This window comes from Natrix helvetica (assembly GCF_964273705.1).
Source record: "Natrix helvetica genome assembly, chromosome: W".
Lineage (NCBI taxonomy): Eukaryota > Metazoa > Chordata > Lepidosauria > Squamata > Natricidae > Natrix > Natrix helvetica.
Genome location: NC_138555.1, coordinates 48,489,726 through 48,516,078, shown reverse-complemented (window position 1 = coordinate 48,516,078; position 26,353 = coordinate 48,489,726). Strand labels below are relative to the sequence as shown.

The following is a 26,353-nucleotide window of genomic DNA, read 5'->3' as shown; positions in this document are numbered from 1 at the left end:
CTATCTACATCTTTCTTCATGCCAGGCCACCAGAATTGCCTCCGGGCTAAGTGTAAGGTCTTTAGGAACCCAAAGTGTCCTGCTGGTTTGGCATCATGACTCCTCTGGAGAACTAGGGTACGTAGGGATACTGGGACACAGAGTTTTGTCCCCTTCCATGCAAGGTCATCTCTCTTTGTCAAGATGTGTTGGTTGGTTTGGAATCAGGGGTCTGCTAGCAGTTCAGTTTTGAGCCTCGTGGTTAGGTCGCTTGCAAGTTGGTCTTGCCGGTCACAGCGTTGCCGTCTGGTGGTCACTTGAGCAGCGGTTTGGGTAGAGGGAATGATGGCATCCACTACGTGCTCCCGTTCGCATTTGTACTGAGGCGTGCGGGAGAGGGCGTCAGCTAGAAAGTTCCTCCTGCCTGGAATGTGCTTTAAGACAAAATCAAAACGGTTGAAATATTGAGCCCATCTGACTTGTTTAGGTGATAGTTTCCGTGGGGTCCTAAGCACCTCCAGATTTTTGTGGTCGGTCCAGACTTCGAACGGTTTCTGGCTCCCTTCCAACAGGTGTCTCCAGGTTAGCAGTGCCCATCTCACTGCGAAAGCCTCCTTTTCCCATGCGGCCCATCGGCTCTCTGTGTCTGTGAGCTTGCAGGAGGTGTAGGCGCAGGGTTGTAAGCTTCCTTGATTGTTAGTTTGGAGTAGCACCGCTCCCACTGCCACATCGCTGGTGTCTGCCTGGATCACGAAAGGTTGTGGAGGCACTTGTTGCATTGCAGCCTGAATATCTGAGTAATTTAATGACAAGTGTTAAAGAGTCTGGTGCAATGTTTGGAATTGCTCCTGGATTTTAACATGCATGTCGGCTCTCTGTAGTAAATTATTTCTGCCAGGAGATGGTGCTGCAGTTACAGTTTTTGGCTGTAATATTTCTACCTGTGTGGTATGTGCAATTGGAGAACAAAGGACACCACGTGATAATTGTGACGTGTGCACAGCTCTCTGTTCTGATTTGCCTGACACAATATCCTTCAGGGGGTGTGCCTTAGGCTGTGAAGAAGGAGTCAAGATGGCGTTTTCAGAAATTTGAAAAGCAGGAGAATCCCTCTTATCTGACCTGAGCATGGAAAAAGCTTTTTTGGCCTGAAATAGCTGACGTTCAAAATATTCTATTTGATCATAATAGCTTTTCATAGCTTGCTCAGAGGTTCGGAGAGAATTATACATATCTCTTTCTGTGTGGGAGTGAAATTTCTCCAGCTGTGAAAGCTTTGGCCTGGCACCGAGCATTTCAAAATCTCTAAGAAGTGTTTGGGAGCATGCATAATTATAAGGAGGCGTTGCTGACCTTGGTCGGAACACGTCGCCTTCAAAAGCAGCTTTATCTTCTTGAGATCTGTGTAAGAACATTTCTCCCACGGCAGATTCTCCACCCGGTCTGGTTGCTGAAGCAAACGGGACTTCGAGGGTTTGTAAATCTGTGTAAGATGCTTTTGGCAAAAGCTTTTGCTTTTGGCAAACCAAATAAATGCAGTGACAGCCTTGCCTCATTTTTTGCGTGCGCAAAAATATAAGCCCACCCCCCGAAAATAAACCCCTTGGACACCCCCCCCTCCGGCCAGGCAGAGCACCGCTCACTGACCTAGCGATATCCCAAAAGTGCCAAGTCGCAGGACCCGGGGGGGGGGGAGCAATCACGTTGCTTGCCGCCTTCGGGATACCACTAGGTTGGGGAGTGGTGTTCTGCCTGGCCGGAGGGGAGAGTTGCCGGGCAGCTACTCCCTTGTGAACTGGCTCCCGAAGAGCCGGGCACTGCCTCAGGGGTGAAGCAGCCATGAGGTAACCATGCTCACGAGCAGCCGCCCGGCAAATCCCCTCTCCAGCTGGGCAGAGCGCCAATCACTGACCTAGGGGGTATCCCTAAGGTGCCAAGCCATGTAACGCTCTGCCCGCCCCCCAGCTCCCGCAGCTTGGCACATTCGGGATACCCCCTAGGTCAGTGCATGGAGCTCTGCCCGGCTGGAGAGGGGAGCTGCGCAAGCGCCTGTTCCGCCCGCAGCCTCACCAAGCCCTTGCTCAGCTCTCCCAGGGCACCGCCGCTGGCCGCTGCTGCCCACCACTGCCTGCCGCCGCCCCGCTCCAAGCATAACTTCCAAACTCCAAAACCCGGGGCCGAGTCTTCCAGCATCGGCCGCTCTAGGAGTGCTCTCTATGGTGGGCCGGCTACTAGAGCGGCCGATGCAAATTGATGTCGATGTACTTCCTCAATTCAACCATCTCTTTGGGAGTCATGGAGTACATTTTTGGCTTCGGTAAAATAGCCCCAGGTTTGAAGTCTATTGCGCAATCTGTGGGCCGGTGAGAGGGAAGATAGTTGCAATCTTCCTCACTGAACACCCCCGCTAAGTCCCAGTAGTATTTTGGTACTTGTTGGATCCCTGGGGGTTTGGTGTCTGCTGCAGGTTCCGGATGGTCTAGGCCAGGGGTGGCGAACACGTGGCTCTCGAGCCGCATGCGGCTCCCGGCCAAAATGAATGTGGCTCTTTGCCTCTTATCATTATTTTGTATACTGTGGCTCTTTGCCAAGTTTGGATTTTGTCCCTTTCGGCGCTAAACCCGGATCGCGCGCTCCCTTTCGGCGCTAAACCCGGAGGTACGGTCTTGCCCCGCCCCTGGCGACGCGACAACGCTTGCCTGCGCTCCACCAGCTCGGCTGGGAATGGAGACGTTTCTCTGCTCAGCAATGTCTTCATTGGAGTGGTGGCAGCCTGGCAGGCTGAGCCTGCGTCCCTTTCAGGCGCTCCGCTCCGCTGAGGAAACGTCTCCGTTCCCAGCCGAGCTGGTGGAGCGCAGGCAAGCGTAGTCGTGTCGCCAGGGGCGGGGCAAGACCGTACTTCCGGGTTTAGCGCTGAAAGGGAGCGCGTGGTGTGGCTCTCTGACTCTCACAGTTTAAAATTTTGGCTCTCTTTGTCGAACTTGTTCGCCACCCCTGGTCTAGGCCAATGGTTCCCAAAGTGGGCGCTACCGCCCCCTGGGGGGCGGTGAGATGGCTTAGGGGGGCGGTAAGAGGCCAGGGGGGTGGCAAAGGAGTGCTGGAGGTGGCCTCCTCTAGCGAGCTATTCAGAACAAGTTTGCTCACTCACCCCCGCCCATCCAGAAGCTGCTCGATCGCTCGCTTCCCCCGCCCATCTGCACTATGCTAGCCCTGCCCACTCATTGATTGGCTGGCTCACCAATTGCCCTGCCCGCCTCTAAGAGCCCTATCTAAACCCAGTTAACTTTTTTTCTGCTTGGCTTTCTATAGATAGGGCTCTTAGAGGTGGGCAGGACGATTGGTGAGCCAGCCAATCAGTGAGAGCAGGGCTAGCATAGTGCGGACAGGCGGGGGGAGCGAGTGATCAAAGGGAGGCCATTTCGCCTCCCTTCGCTCCCACTTTGTCTTGATGAGGTCTCTGCAGCTGCGGGCGCGGACGGACGGAGGTAGCCAGAGTGGTGGGGAAGCCCGGGGGGGCGGGCGAGCAAGCAAGCGAGAGAGCTGCCTGATCCTCCATTGCTCATCCGCTCACCCGCCCGGGCCGCTCTGGCTACCTCCGTCCGTCCGCGCCCGGAAGTTGCAGTGACCTCATCAAGACAAAGTGGGAGGCGAAGGGGCCTCGGTGCCCTGCCTGATCCTCCTTCGCTCGCTCGCTATTTTCCTGCATGGGGTGCCTCGGTGGAAGCCCTTTGCTGGCGGCCATACCTCCCCTCCACGGGGCGACAGCACATCCATGATCACCGTCCCAGTAACGCTGCGGCCGCTCGGCCTGCGAAGAGAGGGAGGGAGTAAGAGTGAAGGGTGAGGGAGAGCAGCAGGGGCTCTCTGCAGGGGCTCTGCATCCCCCCCCCACTGGAGCCTTCCCAGAGGAGGTGGGGCTGGGGAATGTGGGGCGGGCAGGCGCTGTCTGGGTTGGGACTAGAAGACCTCTGGGGGTCCCAACCGGCCCTTCTGACTCTGGAGACCAGAAGCAAGCAAACACACACACACAGCAAAAGTGTCTGGGTTTGAATATAATCCTCCCTAGTGCTTGGGGAAAAAATAAGAGGAACATTTGGATATACATTTTGAATTAACTTTGAAAGAAAATTGCTAAAATCACTTTTAGTTGTGTTCTGCATTAAGAATTCATGCAGAAGCATTTCTTGTTGAATTAGCAGAGTAATATTTACAACAGCCAGCTAAGATAGTTTTATCTGTCTTATAATGTGCGTGGGTAGAGGACTTAGGCATAAGTGCAATGTTTGCCTGTGATTATATAATAAATTCACAGCTTATACATTTGAATTAGATGTTTTTCAATTCATGTTTAACCTATGCTTGATATACTTGTATTCAATACATAAGGTGTTAATTATGTCAATGGAAGAGATAGGAAACTGCATTAGTGATATATATGTCAATGCGTTGATTTGTACTAAAAATGTTTAGTTTAAAGAAGTTATAAGAAATCACAAATATGAGTGTGGAAAATGTAATGTAGTTGTGGATGACCCTTTGCATGAGTTGTATTGGGATAAATAAATAAATAAATAAATAAATAAATAATAATAACAACAACAACAACAACTTTACCTGACTTGAACATTCTGACTACAAAAAACCACCCTACTTGGAACAACTTATATCCTCTGACGTTACCTTAACAGTTCCTAGGTCCTTGATTAGGACTCAAGCTGTTGAGCTATCAACTAGCCCCAAAGGCTGTGAATCTCACCAAAGATTAAAATAATAATAATAATAATAATAATAATAATAATAATAATAATAATAATAATAATAATAATAATAATAATAATAATAATAATAATAATAATAATTATTATTATTATTATTATTATTATTATTATTATTATTATTATTATTATTTGCATATACATATGGACAAAATACTGGCGCATAAGACACCAGACATCACACTGGTTGAGAAAAATAAGGTTACAATCATAGACATTGCAATACCAGGTGATAGCAGGGTCGAGGAGAAGGAACATGAAAAAATCGCGAAATACCAGGACCTAAAAATTGAAATTCAACGATTATGGAACAAACCAGCAGTGGCAATTCAAGTGCTAATCGGCACACTGGGTGCTATTCCAAAAGCACTGGAATTACATTTAAAACTTGACAAAATCACCATCAGTCAAATGCAAAAAGCTGCACTGCTTGGATCTGCATGTATATTACGAAAATACGTTACGACATCCTAGGCCCCTGGGTGGGGCCCAACTAGTAATCAATGCCAAATACGGCGAAACAACTGGCCGCTGTGATACAATTGAATAATAATAATAATAATAATAATAATAATAATAATAATAATAATAATAATAATAATAATAATGATTCCCCAAAGAGGTAAAAGGCTACATTTTGCTAGAGTTATTCTTCCAAACTGTTGAGGAGGGGGATTGGACTCCATTGTCTATATTTCCCTTTCCATCCCCATGGTTCTTTTGTGAAAATTATAACCCAAGAACATATAGATCTGTTAAAATGTTCCCATTCTCACTTTCCATATTGGGAATCCCTAAGTACCATGCAATAATCTCATCAAATAATTCAAGCAAATGTTGGTGACATTGAGCTGAAGCCAAAGTTCAAGAAATTGTACCAAGAGTTTTAGTTACAAAAAGAAATTTCTGATCGCTATCCTGCACTATGGACAGTGGTTAAGAAGCTCCTTGTTGCATTTCCAACATCATATTTGGTGGAACATGGCTTCAGTGTGGTCTCCAAGCAAAGAAAATGACTCCAGATTACTGAATGTGGTGATTTAAGACTCCTGCTAAGTGACTTAAAACCAGACATTGGGAAACTGGTATCACTTCATCAAGCCCATCCATCACATTAAGAATTTACTGAACAGTGAAGTAGTTACTAAATTTTGCTAAGTTTACTAAGTTACTAGTTACTAATGTTCTTGATAAATGACTATCAGACTTTGAAAACCTGGTATCACTGGATCATGTTCAACAATTTTTTTGTTTTTAAACAAAGTTTTATTGGTTTTTTTAAAATTTACAAGGAAAAAGGTAGTGGAAAGGTGTACAAATTTTGGCAGTTGCAAAGTGTGGTAGACGCCCCCTCCCTCCAAACTCATAGTATACATCTGAGTATAAATCATTAATACATAGTCATATATAATCAGCATATTAGTTCTATTGGTACTTTCGGTCAGTTTATATCAACGAGATTTTCTTATTCATTTTTGTGATCTGAGCATTCTTGGTATTGCCCCTTCTCCCCCCGCTGGCAGAGCTCCGGCCCCTCCCGTGTCCTGCATATCCGTTGTAGGATCTTCTGTTTTTTCTAGGTGTATTTTGTTTTTTTCCATAAAGGCCTGTGCCTCTATGGGTGTGTTAATTCTAATTCTTGTCTCCTCCCAGAATATCAACATACCTTCAGGCATCAACCATCTAAACCACACCCCCTTCTGGTATAATTTATTCGCAAGTTGCGAAAAAATTTTCCTTTTTTCCCAAATTTTCTTGGGGATCTGCTTCAAGATAGTTATTTCCCTATCATGGTATGTCAGGGCCTGCCCCCTTTGTACACCCAGAATTTCGTCTCTTGTGCTTTTTCTAAGAAATTTAATATGAACCTCCCTGGGTACATTGTGTGTTCTGGCATAGGCTGAATTCACTCTATAAACCAGATCTATCTCCCATTCCATCTGTTGTTTTTCTTTGTGTGTATATTCAGCCAAAATGTTTATCATGATGTCCCTTATGTTTTCATCATCTGCTTCCATCACATTTTGAAATCTAAGATAAAAGGACATTCTCTCAAATTCTGTTTTCATTTGTTGGGTATCAAGTTCTTTGTTTCCCTTCTGCACCGCCTCTACCCCCCCCCCTCACCTCCGCCACCCCACCCTCCACAAGGTCCAGTCTCTGTGAGTTCTTATAAATTTGGGCTTGGTTCTGTTTAATTTCTTCTTTCATTTCCTTTAATTGTTTCTTAATTTCCTCTTGTCCCTGTAAGAGTTGCTGAAGCATTTGTTGCCAATCCATCTCTGTACTTTTAGGTTGCATCAGGTCTGTAATCTTTGATTGTGTAGCAGGACTGGATGTTGCTGATGTCGGGGCAGAGGTAGCAAAGCCAGGCTTTCCAGGGGGTGGTCTTTTAGGAGACATAGTTTATAGAATAAAGAGTTCAGTCAGTATAGAGAAAGGACAGCTGGAGCAGCAGAGCAGCCAGATGAGTCCAGGAGGCAGAAGGTCCAAGCAGAAGAGAATTTCTGTAGTCAGCCTGGCAATAGAGTAGAATTTTCCACCCCAGAGAGTTCAAAGAATAACAATCCACAAGAGATTCTTCTGGGTAGCACGGAGACAAAGACCGGAAGCCTAAATTTTTAAAGGTGGAGTCAGGTTTCACAGTTCATGAAGACAACGGAAGTGTGCCATCTTGCCCTGCCAGCTTCGGGCTCAGAGGCATAACAAAGTTTTCAAAATTCCCAAAGTCCTCAGATCATCAGTAAATTATGGAGTTAAATTCAATGAAAGTCACTTTAAGCAAGGGTGTGGCATCATTGGTTGGCTCTCCCCCCTCCTCCTTCCCCTGGGGCTGAGAGCAGAATTGTTCCAAGCTGCCTGTCCGAGGGGGGGGAGAATCCCCCTCCCTCCAGCCGCGCCTCCAAAGTTAGCTGAAAGTAAAAGTTTTAAAATGCTGAAAAGTTCTTCAAATCAACAAAGGGAGTGAAGGGGGGTATGCGCCTCACCACACTGCCGCTGCTTCCTTCTGCTTTTTCATTCTCCAATCAGCCTGTTGCGAAGACGCTTTACGCGCCCTCCGATACTGCTCCCCGGTGCCTGGAGCGAAGCGGGGGCCCCCCCACCAGCCGCCGCCGATGCAGGGATCCCCCGCGATGCCGCCCCTCCGGCAGGGCGCCTCTTCGGGGCGTCCTGTGCCCCCCAAGGAGTGGGGAAGCCCACCGGGGAGCCGGAGCGAGCAAACGAGTTGCCCGTCGCCGTCAGCCGCCAGAACCGGAAGTCCATGTTCAACAATTTTGTTGAATTAACTAACTACAAAGGTTTTTAAATTGGATTTTGAATAAATGTGCAATTAATTGTTACAGTTTTGAATTTTACTGTTACTATCTTTATTCCTTCATGCAAACCACCTAGTCACATGACTCCCCCAGCCACGCCCATCAAGCCACGCCCACAGAACCGGTCGTAAAAAAATTTGAATTCCACCACTGGGTGGGGGTTACTGAGGATCAGTTTGTAGCACCAAGGGGGCGGTGAACTGAAAAAGTTTGGGAACCACTGGTCTAGGCTGTTGGGTTCAATCGTTCCTTGGTGGCCTTTTGGCTCCACCGGTGGTAACGGCCCAAAGCCGATAATCAATTTTCTAACGCCGTCCTCCCAATTTATCGTAGGCTTCCACTTGTGAAGCCATGCAAGCCCCAAGTTAATATATTCTGGCATCTCTGGAGCCACAATGAATCTGAGAAGCTCATAGTGGCGGCCCACTTGTAACTTTACCAGTTTGGTCATTAGCGTGGCTGGGGCCCCTTCAATTAGCATTCCATCTACCTGCTCACCATATCAGGATACTACTTAAAATAGAATAGATCTCTGAAACGTAGGGGTTGATATAAAACAGGGGTATCAATCTCAATTTCATTGAGGGCCGCATTAGGGTTGTGTTTGACCTCGGAGGCCAGGGGGCGTGACAGCACTCAGCCTCCTGCAGCGCTCTGCCAGCCAAAATGGGGCGTGGGAATTAATTACAAAATGTGGGCTTTCTGACATCCATATCCAGCGACCAAGGGGTGTGAACTACACAGAAAATACACTTTTGTTTCATTATGAGGAAATATCCCCAAAGTCAGATGTAGACTAAATGTAGACTGACACTTTTAGCTACACACCTTCCCAGCAAACAGCAAATTTTGAAGGTCCAGGTAAAGAAGATTCATTTTAAGATGAGTAACCACAGTTTGCATGTTGAAGGTTCCTAAAGGAATTCTGGGAAACTGAATTTTAAAGAACATTTGAGGGAGGGGTGCAGAATAGCCCTTTTCTGCCTGAGGCTGTAGAAATCCAGCACCAATCAAAACACTTTTTGTGAAACAACTGATCACACTGACAGGGTAAACCACTAGTATATGAAAATAGGAACAAATCCCACTCTCTTCTAGTACTGATGATGTTACCTAGTTTGGTAATGAAACATCTGCAAGAAAACCATCAAGCTCAGAGAGCACCAAGGACCCCACAGTTCAACCCTGAGCTACAAATATTCTCTTCTATCGATAAACACTTTTTTGTTAGAGGGACTCAGAGCCTGCCTTATATAAGATGGCTCCCAGTGGATTTCATTCTAAATTTTGATATGATTTCTGTAAATAAGGAATGTAGAATTATAATGGCTGAGTATTTGATCTTTCATACATCAAAAAATACAAAGCTAAGGGATAAACAGATAAAAAACAGATTTGAGAAAAGAAAAGGCTCAGGAAAGAAAAAGCATGAAAGTGTAAGAAAGAGGAAAAGAATGAAAACCAAAAAAGAATGACTTCCAACTTTCTTTGGTACAGATATAAATAAAAAATATATCAAACTCTTACTCTAAGATTAACATTTGTCTACATTATTTCCATAATCCCGTATCTAATCATCAAAGCCCCAGATCAACTTTTAATTTCAGTTTCTCACAAAAAGTCCAGTAATGGTTCATATCACTTTAATCACTATTTGTTAAGGAAACCTCAACTGATTTATTTAATTGCACCAAACTCTAAATAAAACAGGAATGGAAAATTCTAAATTCTAGTCTAGACCCATGCTTCTCAACTTTGGCAACTTTTAAGGTGCATGGACTTCAATTCCCAGAATTCCCCAGGCAGCATGAAGTTCGCCCATCTTAAATTTGCCAAGACTGAGAAACGCTGATCTACAGATAGGGATTTTTCCATTCCTCTTTTACTGCTTCTTACTTAAAGTTTGTGATTCTCTCCCTTCTGCTGGCCAAAACAACACCACCACCCCAGAACCCATTTTTGGCCTGGACGGCCTCCTGCAAAATCCTCACTCCCACCTCATCCCAGAGCAACCACAATTCCCTCACTAACCTGCTTTCCAGCTCTGTTCTCCCCCGTCAGTGGTGGGTTCCTCCCGGATCGCACCGGATCGCGCACGCTCCCTTTCAGCGCTCCACCTGGCTTGCGCGCTCCCTTTCAGCGCTCCACCTGGCTTGCGCGCTCCCTTTCAGCGCTCCACCTGGCTTGCGCGCTCCCTTTCAGCGCTCCACCTGGCTTGCGCGCTCCCTTTCAGCGCTCCACCTGGCTTGCGCGCTCCCTTTCAGCGCTCCACCTGGCTCTCGCGCTCCCTTCCGGTGCTGAAACCGGAAGTACAGTTTTGCCCGGCCCTGGCGAAGCAACGACGCCTGTCTGCGCTCCACCAGCTCGGCTGGGAACGGAGATGTTTCCTCAGCGGAGCGGAGCGCCTGAAAAGTCTTTTCAGGCGCTCCGCTCCGCTGAGGAAACATCTCCGTTCCCAGCCGAGCTGGTGGAGCGCAGGCAGGCGTCGTTGCTTCGCCAGGGGCGGGGCAAGACTGTACTTCCGGTTTCAGCGCCGGAAGGGAGCGCGAGAGCCAGGTGGAGCGCTGAAAGGGAGCGCGCAAGCCAGGTGGAGCGCTGAAAGGGAGCGCGCGCGATCCGGTACGATCCAGCAGGAACCCACCACTGTCCCCCGTGCAGGGCAACAAAAGAAGACCATGGGACTACAAGTTAAAAAAAAAGTTCAATCAGACCTTCTAACTTAAGTGGGGTATTTGCTGTCTCTTGGGATATACTTAACAGCTATTTATTGAGAAGGGGGCATTTATTGGGAAGGGATTGACTTTTGTAGGGTAGGTTGTTCCTTTTCTGGAAGAGTTTGTTCTTTTACAATTATGAATTAGCACTAATGTTTTAATTCCCTGTCCTTTCCTGTTTGACATTCTTGTCTCCCTGCTGTTCCTCTGTCTGCTTCTTCCCTGTACGTTTCTCCTTCTGCATCTCTCCAGTATGTGGCCTTTGCCTCCCTCTTCTTCATCCTCATCTCCATCACCACTTTCTGCTTAGAGACCCATGAGACTTTCAACCACTTAAAAAACAAGACAGAAATCATCAAGACGGGAAACAATACCAGCATAAATGTAGACTATGAAATGGAAACAGAACCCTTCCTCACCTACGTGGAAGGGATGTGCGTCATCTGGTTCACCTTTGAGTTCCTCATCCGGGTCATCTTTTGCCCAGACAAAATGGAATTCATCAAGAGCACCCTCAACATCATCGACTTTGTGGCCATCCTGCCCTTCTACCTGGAAGTGGGCCTCAGTGGCCTCTCATCCAAAGCAGCCAAGGATGTGTTAGGCTTCCTGAGGGTGGTAAGATTTGTCCGGATCCTAAGGATATTCAAGCTGACCTGGCATTTCGTAGGACTGAGAGTCCTAGGTCACACGCTGAGGGCCAGCACCAATGAGTTCTTGCTCCTCCTCATCTTCTTGGCCCTAGGGGTCTTGATCTTTGCCACCATGATCTATTATGCTGAAAGGATCGGTGCTGACCCAGACGACATAACGGGCAGCAAGCACACCGTCTTCAAGAACATCCCCATTGGGTTTTGGTGGGCTGTAGTGACCATGACGACTTTGGGCTATGGTGACATGTATCCTGAGACTTGGTCAGGCATGTTGGTGGGATCACTGTGTGCCTTGGCTGGTGTGTTGACTATTGCCATGCCTGTGCCAGTCATTGTCAACAACTTTGGCATGTATTACTCACTGGCTATGGCCAAGCAGAAACTACCAAAGAAAAAGAACAAACACATCCCACGAGCCCCGCAACCCGGCTCACCCAACTACTGCAAACCGGACATGCAGTCCCCGCATCGCAACAATCAGGGTGACTCATGCCCCTTGGCTCAAGAGGAGATAATCAAGATTAATCAGGCAGGTAAGGGGGAGACAAAATGGGCAGAAATAGTTAAAAATGACATCTATGTGAGTCAGATCTATACGCTATTTGTGATTTTCAAATATTCTGGCATCTAAAGATTCTCTTCCTGCTATGAAATTAATACTATATGGAAGGAGGCACAGGTAGTCCTCGACTTACAACCACAATTGTGGCCAGAATTTCTGTTGCTAAGCAAGGTGAGTCATGCTTTAAGACTCATTAAGTGAGTCATGCTCTATTTTACAACCTCCTTTGCGATGATTAAGCAAATTGCTGCAGTTAAGTGAATCACATGGTTGTTAAGCAAATTCAGTCCCCCCCCCCCCCACTTTGCTTCTCAGAAGGTGACTGGAAAAGTCACAATTGACAATCACATGATCCCAAGAAGTTGCAGCCATTGTAAATACATGTCGGTTGCCAAACTCTTGAATTTTGATCATGTGACTGTGGGGATGCTGCAGTGGTCGTAAGTGTGAGGACCTGTTGTAAGTCATTTTTTCTGAATTGTAAGTTCAAATAGTCGCTAAATGAATGGTTGTAAGACAAGGACTACCTGTACACAGAACCAGGTAGATTGAGGAGGATTCCTAAGAATCTTAAAGAAACTTGTTTTTGATTCACGTGGGCTTTTACCTATGCAGAGTCTCAGTTTTGTACCTCTTGGAAACAGCGGAGCACACCCAAGAATTCTTCCTGTTTCCCAGCCTTTCTCAAGCTGGCTGGAAGTGAAGCGGGTTATAGCCCAACAGTGTCTGGGATACCAAGATTGCTCACAGGCATATATGCTAGTTTGGGGCTGTGTACAGGTAGTCCTCAATATATGACCACAATTGAGCCCAAAATGTATGCTGTTAAGTGAGACATTTGTTAAGTGAGTTTTGCCCCATTTGACTACCTTTCTTGCCACAGTTGTTAAGTGAATCACTGCAATTGATAAGTTAGTACCATGGTTGTTAAGTGAATCTGGCTACTCCATTGATTTTGCTTGTCAAAAGGTTGCAAAAAGTGATCACATGACCTTGGGACACAACAACAGTCTTAAGTATGAACCAGTTGCCAAGCATCTGAATTTTGATCACATGATCATGGGGCTGCTACAAAGGTCATAAGTGTGAAAAATGGTCATAAGTCACTTTTTTCAGTGGCGTAACTTTGAACAGTCACTAAATGAACTGTTGTAAGTCAAGGACTACCTGTATTGTAAGAAAATTAATAAGGGAAGTTTTCCAGGTGAGCTTACCATTAGTACTGATGCTTTTCATTGAAAACATCTTGGTAAATGTGTGATAAAATTTTAAGTCAAAAGTCAACTACCAGGTGTTTGCAAGGACCATAACTATCATCCTCAGAAAGTTGTGTGAAATCCCTCAAATTTCATTAGTTTTTATTTTAATGGTTGAAAATATGTGGGATTGTAAAAATCTGGAGAGATTTAAGTGCAGTTTTACCCAAGAATGCTACACTCATAAAATCCTGTATGAGAGTGCCAAATGTTTATACAAGAACTTACAGCTTTGTATCGCTATTTCTAAAACAACTGAATTTTTTTTAAAAGATCAAAGATAATGCTGCGTTCTTCCAAACAAAGCTGGAATTATTATCCACTCTGCTTTAATGGAGTTACAGTATATAATGCCTTAGGTTGCTAACCATAAAATGAAACAATAATCAATAATAATAATAATAATAATAAAATTTTATTTGTTAGCCGCACCCTCTCCCGAAGGACTCGGGGCGGCGTACAATAAAAACATATAAAGTACAAAATATGGACAATACATACACAAAATAGACATATACGTGGAGGAGGTAGACAGATGGATGGAAACAATTAAAATCACAGTTTAAAATCCCCTAAATAAAATCACAAAATTAAAAAACCCGTCAGGAGCGATATGATCAAACTATGGTTGAGCCAGGCCAGCTACTTGGAATAGGTGGGTCTTGAGCTTTACACGGAAGGCGCGGAGGTCAGAGGTAATCCTAATATCCGGGGGGAGGTCATTCCACAGGGCTGGGCCCGCCACAGAGAAGGCTCTGCTCCTAGGCGCCGCCCCTCGGCACTGTCTGGTGGACGGCACCTGGAGAAGTCCCTCTCTGTGTGAGCGAATTGGTCGCAGGGATGTATGGGGCAGAATACGATCCCGCAGGTATCTAGGTCCTGAGCCATGGAGCGCTTTAAAGATCGTTATCAAGACCTTGAAACGCACCCGACAGACCACAGGAAGCCAGTGCAGCTCACGCAGGAAAGGTGTCACATGGGAGTACCTTGTACTCCCCATAATTACCCGCGCGGCCGCATTCTGGACCAACTGCAGTCTCCGAGTGCATTTCAAGGGAAGCCCCATGTAGAGAGCGTTACAGTAGTCCAGGCGAGACGTCACCAGTGCATGAGTGACTGTGCGCAAGGCGTCCCGGTCCAGTAGGGGGCGCAATTGGCGCACCAGGCGAACCTGGTGGAACGCCCCCCTTGCCATGGCTGTCACATGGTCATCCATGGACAGCCGGGCATCCAGGAGGACGCCCAAATTGCGTGCCCGCTCCACGGGGGCAAGTTGTACGCCCCCGATGGCCAGGGATGGGGTTATCTGGTTGAACCGGGGGGCCGGAACCCACAGCCACTCCGTCTTGGAGGGGTTGAGCTTGAGTCGGTTGTCATCCATCCAGACCCGTACGGCTTCCACACACCGGGACATCACTTCGACGGCCTCGTTGGGGTGGTTCGGGGTGGAAATGTACAGCTGAGAGCAAAAAGATAATGCCCTATGAATGTAAGCATACTGTATATACAGTACATCAGCTCTACAGTTCTATGCTCCTGTTTGTGTCTCAAGTGCAAAAGTTGGAAATGCATAGTCTGCAGAAAGTTTCTTCTTTAATTTTTTAAAGCAAATTATTAGCCTTTATTCATCATTAAGTGAATCTGTGCCTCTCCAGATGTTGCTAAAATTCTTCAACCTAGGGCCCAGGGGTGTCAAACTGGCAGCCTGCAGGCCAGATGCATGACGCACAGGCCATGGCCACCCCGGCTCTGCAAAGGCAAAAAACATCTCAATACGTCACATGACACGATCGAGTTTGACACCCATGACCTAGGCAATAGTAATGGATGCTGGGAGCTGCTGTTTTAATTCAGAAACATCTGGAGACCAATCTATTTAAGATCATGAAGGCATAGGTGGAAAGATCTTGCAGAGTAAATGAGACACAGAATAAAATTTTCAGTGATTTCTTAGTTTCTTACCTTGCTTCCAAGGACAATTCCTTTGCCCTTCTCCTACTCTTGACAACATTTTCAAACAGTGACATACTGTAAATGTCTTCAGGATTCTATTTCTCATTCTTGCACACCTATTTCTTTGTAGCAAAGAAAGCAACCAACTACCAGCCACTGAGCTGGTCCAATGGACTATGAATGATGGAGGGAAACCCTCCATCTGTATGTATGATGTCATGTGTCCTTGAAGAGGTAGCTGGGAAATATGAAAAATAGGGGGCAGGACAAGTTGGGAGCTACTGGCAATGGAAAGCTACTTGTCCTGCAGCACTTCAAAATGCTTCCAAACTATTCCTCCCAGAAATTTCTTGGGAGTAACTACTGAGCTAACAGTTAATCATCTCATGTGAGAAGATCTCCATGAGCCACAAAAATATGCAGTCAAAGGTGGTTGACTGCAATATTGGATTGATGCAGCCCTTACATATGGAAGTGACTTTGCCCTTTTCAAATCATTAAACGGGAAACATTTGAAGCTTCTGTTTTCCTGTTAAATCAGAATTATTGCTTTTACAGGAAATTAAACATGGATTCTTACTCAATAAGTACTACGTAATATTCAATCAGTTCAATAAACTAGCCCAGTTATTAATCATTGACATAAAAGTCAGTTGTAACACTAGATATTGTACAACTGGTCCACAAAATGGAACTCTTTTACTCCTGTTTTGCAGGACAAAGTTTTAGGCATACCAGCCTGACTGTGGCTTACTTGGAGGACACAGCAAAAGCAAGAGTGTACCGAGGCTAATTTTTGATCCTCTACCTCAAAATCCAAATGCCCAGCTTTAAAACTGAGGCTCACCCATCACTTTCCCATGGTAAACTGGAGTTCTCCCAAATGCAAAATAATAGAGTCCTTTACTCATTAGCTATGGGGCAAATGCTGGAAATATGAAGCATTTTGAAGCAAAAACCCTCTGGAAACCAAAACATATTGAGCACCAAAACCTTCTTCATGGATTATGCAAGAGCTTGCTATTTTCCATACTGACATACTTAATGACACCCAAATCTATTGTCTTGAGCAGCATTTCTCAGCCTTGGCAACTTTAAGATAGGTGGACTTCAGCTCCCAGAATTCCTCAGTTGAAATCTACCTATTTTAAAGTTGTCTTGTTTGAGAAACAGTGGTCTTAAGGCTCCTTTCTTATCTTTATTATAACACTTCATGGTCTTATAATAAAGTCCACAAATTACATCTTATCTCTTCAGTGAAAAACAAGGGATGATGAGGGCCTTATTTGGATTAGAAATGCTTCCTAGACTTATTTATTTAATATAACTTGGATTGGAGTTTAGCTATATTAAGGGCATAGGCGTGGCCCAGGGGTGGGCTTCAAATTTTTTTACTACCTATTCTGTGGGTGTGGCCTATTTTGTGGGCATGGCTTGGCAGTCATGTGACTGGGTGGGCGTGGCCAACTTGATGTCACTCACCAGGAGATGTCATGGATTGGGTAAAATGTAGTGAAGCTCACTTAACAACGCTCTTGCTTAGCAACCAAAATTCTGGGCTCAATTGTAGTCATAAGTCAAGGACTATCTCTGCCTTCCTCTGCATGGCAGCCTCCTTTCTGGCAATTTTCCTTTCTGTTATAGGCACCAAAATAATCCAGACAATGTAAGGTTTCCTGCTGCAGCAGGGGGTTGGACTAGATGACATCTGAGTAGCCTTCTAGCCCTAAATTGCTGTGCTGTTTTTCTTTCTTTCTTTCTTTCTTTCTTTCTTTCTTTCTTTCTTTCTTTCTTTCTTTCTTTCTTTTTCTCCCTTCCCTCTGTGGGAAGCAACCAACCCACCCCCCCACCCCCAAATAAAATATTACTCCCAGAAAGGCTCATTCCACATTCCTGCCAGATAGAGATAATGAAATAAGGAGCCTATAGAACGTTTGGCTCCATTCACAAGCAGGGAATCATCCAAACCCTATTAGAAACACAAAGCCCATATTGCACAAACCCCAAAACTTCAAAAACATAGAACCATATCAGAATCCTACCTTTTATCCAGTTTGTTGTTTAGCTGACCCAGAAACAAACTGCTGAATGTAATTTTGCAAACCTCCTTCTGAGCAGCTTTTCAATTTAAAGCAGGTTTCAATTTAAAGTTTGCAGCATTAAGACTTGTGGACTTCAACTCCCAGAATTCCACAGCCAGGCATGCTCAATTCAAATTTAAATTGACAGCATTTGTTTTTCTCCTTTGCTGAAACTCCTGGCTGCAAAGTAAGTTCTTTCTCTTTCTTTCTCCCCTCTCTTCCCTTCCTTCCTCCCTCCCTCCCCTCTCTCTTTTATTTTTAAAGCTTTTTTTTCCCTTGCCTGAACTGGCAGGGGAAAAAAACTTTTTTAAAAAAGCTTCTGACGAAGTTCGGGGGCATGGCCAGGCCACCATTACTACCGGTCCTATCCGGTACACCAGATATTTACTACCTCTTCTGACGTACCGTACCATACCGTGAGGAACTCACCTCTGGCGTGGCCAGCACATGATGCATCCAGCCTGCATGCCGTGAGTTTTACACCCCTACTGTAGGTGAAATATCAGAATGGATTCCAAAGTATCTTGGGCCAAGCTTGTTCAAAAGCCCTAAGGCAGCTAAAGAAGACTGTCTCCTATAAAAAAAAATCTTTGGAATACAGTAGGCCAAGGCTAATGCCAAAATGGTGGCAAAACATAGGCAAAAAAACCTTTTACATTATTGTCCAAAAGGTGCTGTTTTCACAGAAAAAAATGACAAATGTTATCTTTTCCAAAAGCAACTGGACTATCTTTTTTTTTTTTTGCTTGAAGCAGAGGTGGTATTCAGCGGAAATTTTGAGTAGTTCGGAGAACAGGTAAATACCACCTTTGATTGGCCCTGCCCCCATCTATTATCTGCCTCCAGAGTCCCAGCTGATCGGGAAGAAATGGGGATTTTGCAGTAACCTTCCCCTGGAGTGGGGGGTAGGAATGGAGATTTTATAGTATCCTTCCCCTGCCACACCCACATCATGTCCACCAAGCCATGCCACTCCCACCAAGCCACACCCACAGAACCGGTTGTAAAAAAAATTTGAATCCCACTACTGGCTTGAAGACATTTTGCTTCTCATCCAAGAAGCTTCTTACATTCAGAAGTGAAGAGGCTTCTTGGATGAGAAGCGAAACGTCTTCAAGCAAAACAAAGAAAGTCCAGTTGCCTTTTGAAAAAGCACTTTTGGGACAACCATGACTTGGATGACTGAGAATCTCCATAGACCTTTGGCATTGTTAAGACTGGGCTCAGGCTTTGTAACAGATGAATTTGGGTCATCTCACTTTGGCAGAGGACTGGGGAAGGTGCATTATGAAAACCTTCTCAATTGATAGCCTCTGTCCATGGGTAGCATGATAACCAAGCCCAGTTCTTAAAACTGGTGTTATATTCTTAAGACTCTTATTAATTTGCCTGGTAGGGTGTCAAATTCCAGCAGGCCTGATCAGCATCCTAGAAAATGTGAAAAAATTCCTCAGAAGGTACCTTTTTTGCAGCTCAATTGTTGGTGAATGGAGAATTCTCTCTGTGTTCAGTAATTTGAAAGTAGTAGCCAATGTTCATTTTTTTCTCTCTCTTTCTCTCTCTGACACCCACACCCAACTCTTTGTCTCCAGCTATGTTCCCTCTTTATATTTTGAACTGGTGACTCTTGGACATGGCATAAAAACAGTGGTGGGATTCAATTTTTTTTACTACCAGTTCTGTGGGCGTGGCTTGGTGGGCATGGCTGGGTAGTCATGTGACTGGGTGGGCGTGGCCAACTCAATGTCACTCATGTCGAGGGGCGCTTCACCTAGCCTGGCCTCTCGTGACCATCGGGATGCTGCAATGGTCATAAGTGTGAAAAACAGTCACAAGTCACTTTTCAGTGCCATTGTAACTGAATGGTCACTAAATGAACTGTTGTAAGTCAAGGATTACCTGTACAAAAATACTAAAAGCTTCTTTGCTTGCAAAAAGCTGCCCTAAATACCAGTCATTAGATTAGAAATAGCTGCAAGCCTGAGTTACAAATCTGTTCTGACCCCCTCCTCTTGTATACCAAGACACTCCGACACAAAGTCTCTTCAAAGATGTTTATTGACATACAGGTTCCACCTTGGCAGCAATCCAGCCTGCCAAGGTCAAGATAGCACTCTGGGCAGCAATCCAGCTACCAAGCTCCAGATAATCACCTTAGCAGCCAAGGTCCAGGGAACAGATTGACAGTAATCCAGGTAAAACCTTTAGCAGCAATCCAGCCTGCCAAAGTACGACACAGATCTGAGCTTCTCCAACTCCAATGATCAGTTGATTCCTGCAAAGGGTGTGTCCACAAGCAGTCCCTTTATAGTCCGGAGAGGACTCTAATGATCAGCAGCTGAGAGCCATTACCTCCGGTAATTGCTCAATTGCTCCTTACAGCGGGTAGCACGTCGGTAACGAGCATCTAATAGCTCACTGCTGTCTGACTCACTGTCCTGTGACTCCTCCCCACTGCTCCAAGGCATGACATCAGGAGCCCCCTTCCTTTGGCTTTCACCACTGCTCCATGCCTCAGGCGCCCCCTGGTGGCCAACCAGCCTCTCTGTGCCCTGCTCAGCGTCGGAACCCTGTCCAGGGTCCCCCACCTCCTCTTGAGCCGACTCAGAGGACACCTCGCTGTCGGAGTCTGGTGGCAGCGGCACCGGCTGGGCCACAACACAAATCAGGCAGGGTGTCAGAGCACCTTGAGGAATTAAAATAGTTAAAATGCAATGCTAACTATCAACAGCCAACTCTCGCTCATAAAGTGAAACCCTTTAGCAGAGAAGTCATTTAAGCTCTCCAGAAAGAGCACACCCAGGAGAAGCAATCCTTAGATCCATTTGCACCACTTAAAGATACCAGCTGGTCTCACTCACCTCACAAGACATCCTAAGGAAATCATCCAGATTTAAGGAAAGATAACATGCCCCCCAGAAAGTCAGTAAAAAAATCAGTGCCAAGCTTGCATCCTGCCTCTTGGAAGTACACCCCAAAAGAACAGTGCCAGGAACCACTAAAGCAGTGAAGGAAGACCCCCCTCCCCAGATAGAAAAAGAAACCATGAGGCAGGAAAACATTCAAACACAATACAAATAATTAAATCACAAGCTTAAATCCTTTTAAAACTAAAACACAAGTTCATTGCCAGAGCTCACACCCCAGGTAAGCTCAAGTGTAAACACTTGAGATAAGCCTAACTACAAAGAAAGCAATATCTGACCAAAAGTCAGAAAGGGTAATGTAAACTCACATTGGAATGTCAATCTTTCTAGCTAGCCAAGAAGCCTTGCTGAATGTCACTCATTCACTGTTCCTTGTCATTAAAAGCTTCTTTCTGGCAGCTCCGAAGTGCTGATCATTGCATCCCGGCTGCAAGAACTCCAACAGGGGAGTATTTCGTCCCAACAGCAGTGTAAAAAGCTTAAAACTGCTTTAGGAAAGTCAAGCCCCAGCAAAGTACCAGCAAAGGAAAATAAAAAGTAAAAAAAAAAAGAGTCAGTAAGTCTAGGCCAGTGATGGCGAACCTTTTTCGCTTCAGGTGCCAAACGCACGAGCGTGCATGCTATCGCGCGTGCTATCGCGCATGCTAGCGTGCCCACTCCATAACTTAATGCCCCCCCACGCCGTGCCCCCTGCGCATGTGACCTTGGGAGGGTTGAAGCCAGGACGGGCCTTTCAAGGTAAGCCAGATCTCAGTCTGTTCTAAGACCGAGGTTCCGGAAGGAGAGCTAGGTGTTTGGGGCGGGGGGAGGGTCCACTACCATGGAAGGCTTGAGCCCATCTGCTTCTTGGGGGAAATAATTAGGATGACTTGGAGATGGCCCCAATTCGGCCTATCAGCCTGGGAAATGCCCTGAAAGATGCCAGTTCAATAAGGCTGCTATTTCTATCTGAAAGTCACAAGTTTCCAATGCTAAGGAGGGAGAAACTGTAGTTCTAAGAGGCCTGCATGCAGCCCCCAGCAAAAAGAAAAAGAAAACAAAAACCCAGGGCATGATCTCTTATAAAACGCAGGACCCCCGCCCGACTCCATTCTACAAAGAACCATCCAAGTTTGGCTCTTTCCAATGAAGCTTCCCAAGAGTTCGAAAATGAAACCTGGGGAACTGATTCCAAGTCAGAACAAATTGAAACAATGCTTACACCCCCACCCCCAGTGGAATCTGCCAAACGTCCCACAAATGAGTCAGCAAATGGCAAAATCCCACCTACTTGTAGAAATACCCGGGAACGTTTGGAGATAACATTGTGTTGCAGAAAATGACAGGCTTAGACTTCTCAGGATACAGGAAAAGTTTATTTGGCAGCCAGGTTCAGAAAGCAAGCACATAGCTAGCATTGGAAATTCTGAACAATCTTTTATTATCGAAGCACGCATTCTTATACATTCTCAAAGACAGTGTAACACGGAAACACTTAACTTATTTCTTATTGGTTACCTTGGGGAAAAAGCCCTATAAGGAGATGGGGGTCTTACTTCTCCTTTTGTTACAGGTAAGGGCTACGTGTCATTAACGAACTTTATTTGAACCTTGTGGTTTTGGACTTTTGACATAGGGACTTTTACTGGAACATGTTGTGGTTGAGGGCTGATGACATTTCCCTGTCCCTTTAAGCAAGTTTCCAACTGTCCCTTTTATGCCACGTCTTCATTCTTATATTTTTAATCCATATTTTATTCCACTTTATTTTCCCCCTTCTAGACTCTATTAAGGCCCACAATTGAGTCTAGCCTGTTAGATTAACAATATAAGCATGCAGAATACAGAATAGCAGAAAAAGCAAGGATACAAGAATACACATCTTAGGGCTTATCTTCCAAAATCACTTTCTCTACTTCTAAGAGGGCAATTTGAATATAGGAACTAGTATAAGAGACTTCATCTTCCTTGAGGGTATGTGGAATTAGGCTTTCCATTAACATTAATTACTTTTCACCCTGTGTTTCCTTTACAGACCTCATAGTTGTTTAAGCAAGGGTATTATGCAGGGGAGGAAGGCTAAACTTGTGATTCCACATAATAAAAGAAATAGCATTTGCTTGATCCAACCTGTTCCCGGTAGCCAAGAGAACCACACATCTGTTCCTTGTACTTTTTTGACCAATAGAGGAAGCTCAAACTAGTTCTTGGACCATCCCCCAGACTTTCCCTGATCTATTCATATGAAAACAGTAAGCTTTTTCACATAAGAAGAAGACTCCATTTTCCCTTACACACACTCCTATGTTCATAGAAAAAGGCATGGGCTCACAGGTTCTTTTCATTAGTCCAGACCTGTAAGGTTCCTGCCAAGTACATACCAGTTCCCTCTGAATCAAAGCTAGCATGCCTAACCATGGCATCATTCCATTTAAACAGGAGGGAAGGGGAGATTAAAAATTAAAATTAATGGGAAAATAATAACAGCTTTCTCCGACTTGGCACCTGTCATATTTTCTGTTAGATACTTCCCCCCCTATTGCAGCTAAACAATAGAAGTCTCCACTCAGGTCCTCTGTTGCTGGTGGGAACAGAGGAGCACCTGATTGGCTGAGAGGCTGGACAGCTCCCATTTAAAAGGGGAGCTGCCCGACCATCTCTGGAGTGGATGTTTGCACGTACTTCAATAAAGAGCTGTTATCACTAGCCTTTTGTGTCTTCCTTTACCTGATCAAACATTTTCTGGGACAGCAACTCCCAAATTTTCCATCCAAGAGTTTTGCTAGAGACCTTGAAAATTACCATTCTGGGGGGCTGTCAGCTTAAGAAGGATTGGTGTAATATGATACAGTACAACAGGTGAATCAAGCAACAGGCTGGGAACAGAGCAGGTGAGCAGGTAGGTGGTTTTCCACAGCCATGCCTCCCTGGACTTCATCACATGCTCATCTTCAGTGCCTCCTCCTCACACCACCTCTGTCTGTTTTTCCCACCCCAACCCCCTTTTCATCTCCATCCATTGCTCCTATTCCTACCCCTTTCTCCTCCAACTCAAGTTCTTGATTTCATTTAGGCTTCTGTGGTGGTTGAATAACAGCAAAAAGGGGCCATAATGATTGCATTGTCAGGAGGGAAGCCATTTGAGGAGAAACAAAAAACAACAGACTAGGCTAGATCATTCTGCACCAAACACTGTTTTTCATTTCTTTGTTGGTTTTCTTGCAAAAGGTTTTTGACATTTGAAAGCATTACAAAAGTAATCACTTCTTTGTACAGGTAGTCCTCGACCTACAACCACAATTGAGCCCAAATTCTGTTGTTAAGTGAGACAGTTGTTAAGTGAGTTTTGCCCCATTTTACATCCTTTCTTGCCACAGTTGTTAAGTGATTCAGTGCTGTTGATAAGTTAGTAACCTAGTTGTTAAGTGAATCTGGCTACTCCATTGATTTTGCTTGTCAAAAGGTTGCAAAAGGTGATCACGTTACCTTGGGACACAGCAACGGTTATAAGTATGAACCATTTGAATTTTGATCACACGATCACGGGGATGCTGCAAAGGTTGTAACTGTGAAAAATGGTCATAGGTCACTTTTTTCATTGCCATTGTAACTTTGAACAGTCACTAAATGAACTGTTGTAAGTAGAGAACTACCTGTAGATTGGACCAATAATTTTTTTTAATTTTACATGTATACTGCCCAATTACAAGACTAATTATTATTATTATATAATCCAGTAGCCTTTTCCCCTCAAAGGCCATTTTCTAGATCAGGGGTGTCAAACTCACTTTGTCACGGCAGCATCACATGACGTATCAGGACTTTTTTCCTCTTCGCTAAACCAGGTGTCGGCGTGGCCAGCACGTGACGCATCCGGCCCATGGGCCGGGAGTTTGACAGTCATGTTTTAGACTCTGTTGCCCCCTAGCAATGTTAATTAAAAATACACTGCTACTGTATTGGGCATGGAATTTCCATTCAGTTGCAATGGCTGAAGGCTATTAAAATTAGGACAACACCAAAGCTGAGCCAAGTCACTCAAAATTTTGCCAGTTTGGGTAGGGTGCCAATATCTTCATTTCTATTCTTCTCATCTATCATAAAGATATATAGATATAGATACAGACTCATACATACCGCCCTAATTCCCCCTCCTCACCCACTCCCATGTCCTATGTGCTTTGGCTTTATTTCATTATTATCTGTTTTCATTTTCAGGGCAAATATTGCGCCTGTCCATGGAAGAGAACAATGGGGAGCCCCATAGCCCTATAACTGAGAATTGGGATGTCAAGCAGTACCTGCCCTTAAAGCATAGAGAGGAGAAAAATGGGAAATGCTTTAAAAAGCTTTTTTTTTCAAACCTGGCAACTTTAAGATATGTGCACTTCAACTCCCAGAATTCCCCAGCCAGCATGGCTTACTGGGGAATTCTGGGAGTTGAAGTCCACACATCTTAAAATTGCCAAGTTTGAAAAACACTCCTTTAAAGGGACATTGAAGATGGACACCATTCGGGCAACAAATTGATGGAACATGGGGCTATGGGTACAGAGCTGAGGTGAAATTGGGAGGTGCTGAATTGTTGAAGGGGTGAAAAACCAGAAAAGACAATCCGTGGCCTGACTGGGCCACAGAGATAGGTGGCATCTCAACACCATCCATCAGGTGACAAAAGCTGCTTGTTCCCAGCAGAGATGGGGCTTCCCTTGTGTTCTTTCAAGGGTGGGCTGCATCAATATTTGATTCCAATTAATGCCCCATTTCATACGTCTTGTAGGCTCTACACTGTATTCTCGTAACGCCCCGACTGCGTGTGCCAGGTATGTACCTTGTGCCATACACCTGCTTATTTATACGTCTGGGGGTGAAGGGGGGCATTTTTATTTTCTTTGTTTATATTTTTTTTATTTTTAATTTTCAAAACAAACAACACAAAGACTCCTCCTTTTTTACATACTGTAGAAAGTGTATCAGTTGGTTACAAAAAGCTTTCGTGCATCTCTTCCACAGTCATCAATCATAATTCATATTAACTCAAGTATTTTAACTCAGATATTTATAAATATGACCATCATACCTCCATTTTCATTTGACTACAATTGTTTAAACGTTCTTCATCATAAAATATATCAAGATTTAAAACATAACTACATACTGGCATTTCATTTGCTATTTCTAAAATCCTCCAATAACACTGAATCCTTATGGCCTATTCTAGCTAAACATCCATAATATCTAGTAACAAAAATTTCTAATCCTCCTTACCAAATCACTGTTTACAATTTACATCCACTTTCCTTATGTTGTACCCATACATATATATTTTCCTTTGTATCATCCCTCCTTTATTTAGCTGTATCCTGTATCATAACAATATTTCCCCCTAATAATCAAAATTTAACTAAATTTAACTTAGTTCTTTTTTATTAGCCTTCATATATAACCAAAAAGATTTCTAATCTTCCTTTCATGGGTACCATTCAATATTCATATCCAATTATTACTTATCATAACAATACATATGTATATATTATTATCAATTATTTATTTGACTATATCTATTGTCACTAAATTTCACTAAGTTTAACTAGTTTTAAATTATGCACTTCAATCTATCAACCTGTATCTTTCCAGTAGCAAAACAGTCTCATGTCTTCTGCCATTTGTGGTATCAGTCCTCTAATCATCTCCTTAATCAAATTTGTATGGACTCCTCTTAGCAACTCATTGCTTATTAAGTTTCTCATGTAATTTCGATGCCCTTCTTCTGTGTCCTTAATCAGCTTATCTTTAATTGTCAGTGGTGTTATCAATGATGTTGCTAATAAAATTTCTCTCTTTAAATCCATAAATTCTTTTGTTTTTTCTTCTTCTGTATCTTGCCATCTGGGGTAGAGTTCCCCTCCATTTAATTCCTCTTTCAGTGTTCCACTCTTTCCATTTCCAGACACAAACCAATCACCATAGATATCAGCAGATTTAATTTCTTTATGGTCATTTTCCTCTTTGGTTTTTAGGACTGTAACCTCCACTTTTTCCACTTGATAAACATCTTCAACTTCTTCATCATATTTTAATGTTAGATGCTCTAGGTTTTCCAACTTCTTCTCCATTCTCTCAAATTTATTTGATAATTTCTGAATTTCTAACAATA

The 26,353-nt window shown here is 44.4% G+C and overlaps 1 protein-coding gene across 1 annotated transcript in view; it reads left to right on the top strand.

Moving 5' to 3' along the window:
* The window catches only part of LOC309400285 (voltage-gated potassium channel KCNC1-like), a gene marked incomplete at both ends in the record, with an annotated part of 52,290 nt that overhangs the window by 11,650 nt on the left and 14,287 nt on the right, over positions 1 to 26,353 (top strand). Inside the window, one exon of the mRNA XM_081968697.1 lies at positions 11,038 to 11,971. Within this exon, the coding sequence (XP_081824823.1) occupies positions 11,038 to 11,971 (934 nt within the window). The remainder of the gene's footprint in view (positions 1 to 11,037; positions 11,972 to 26,353) is intronic.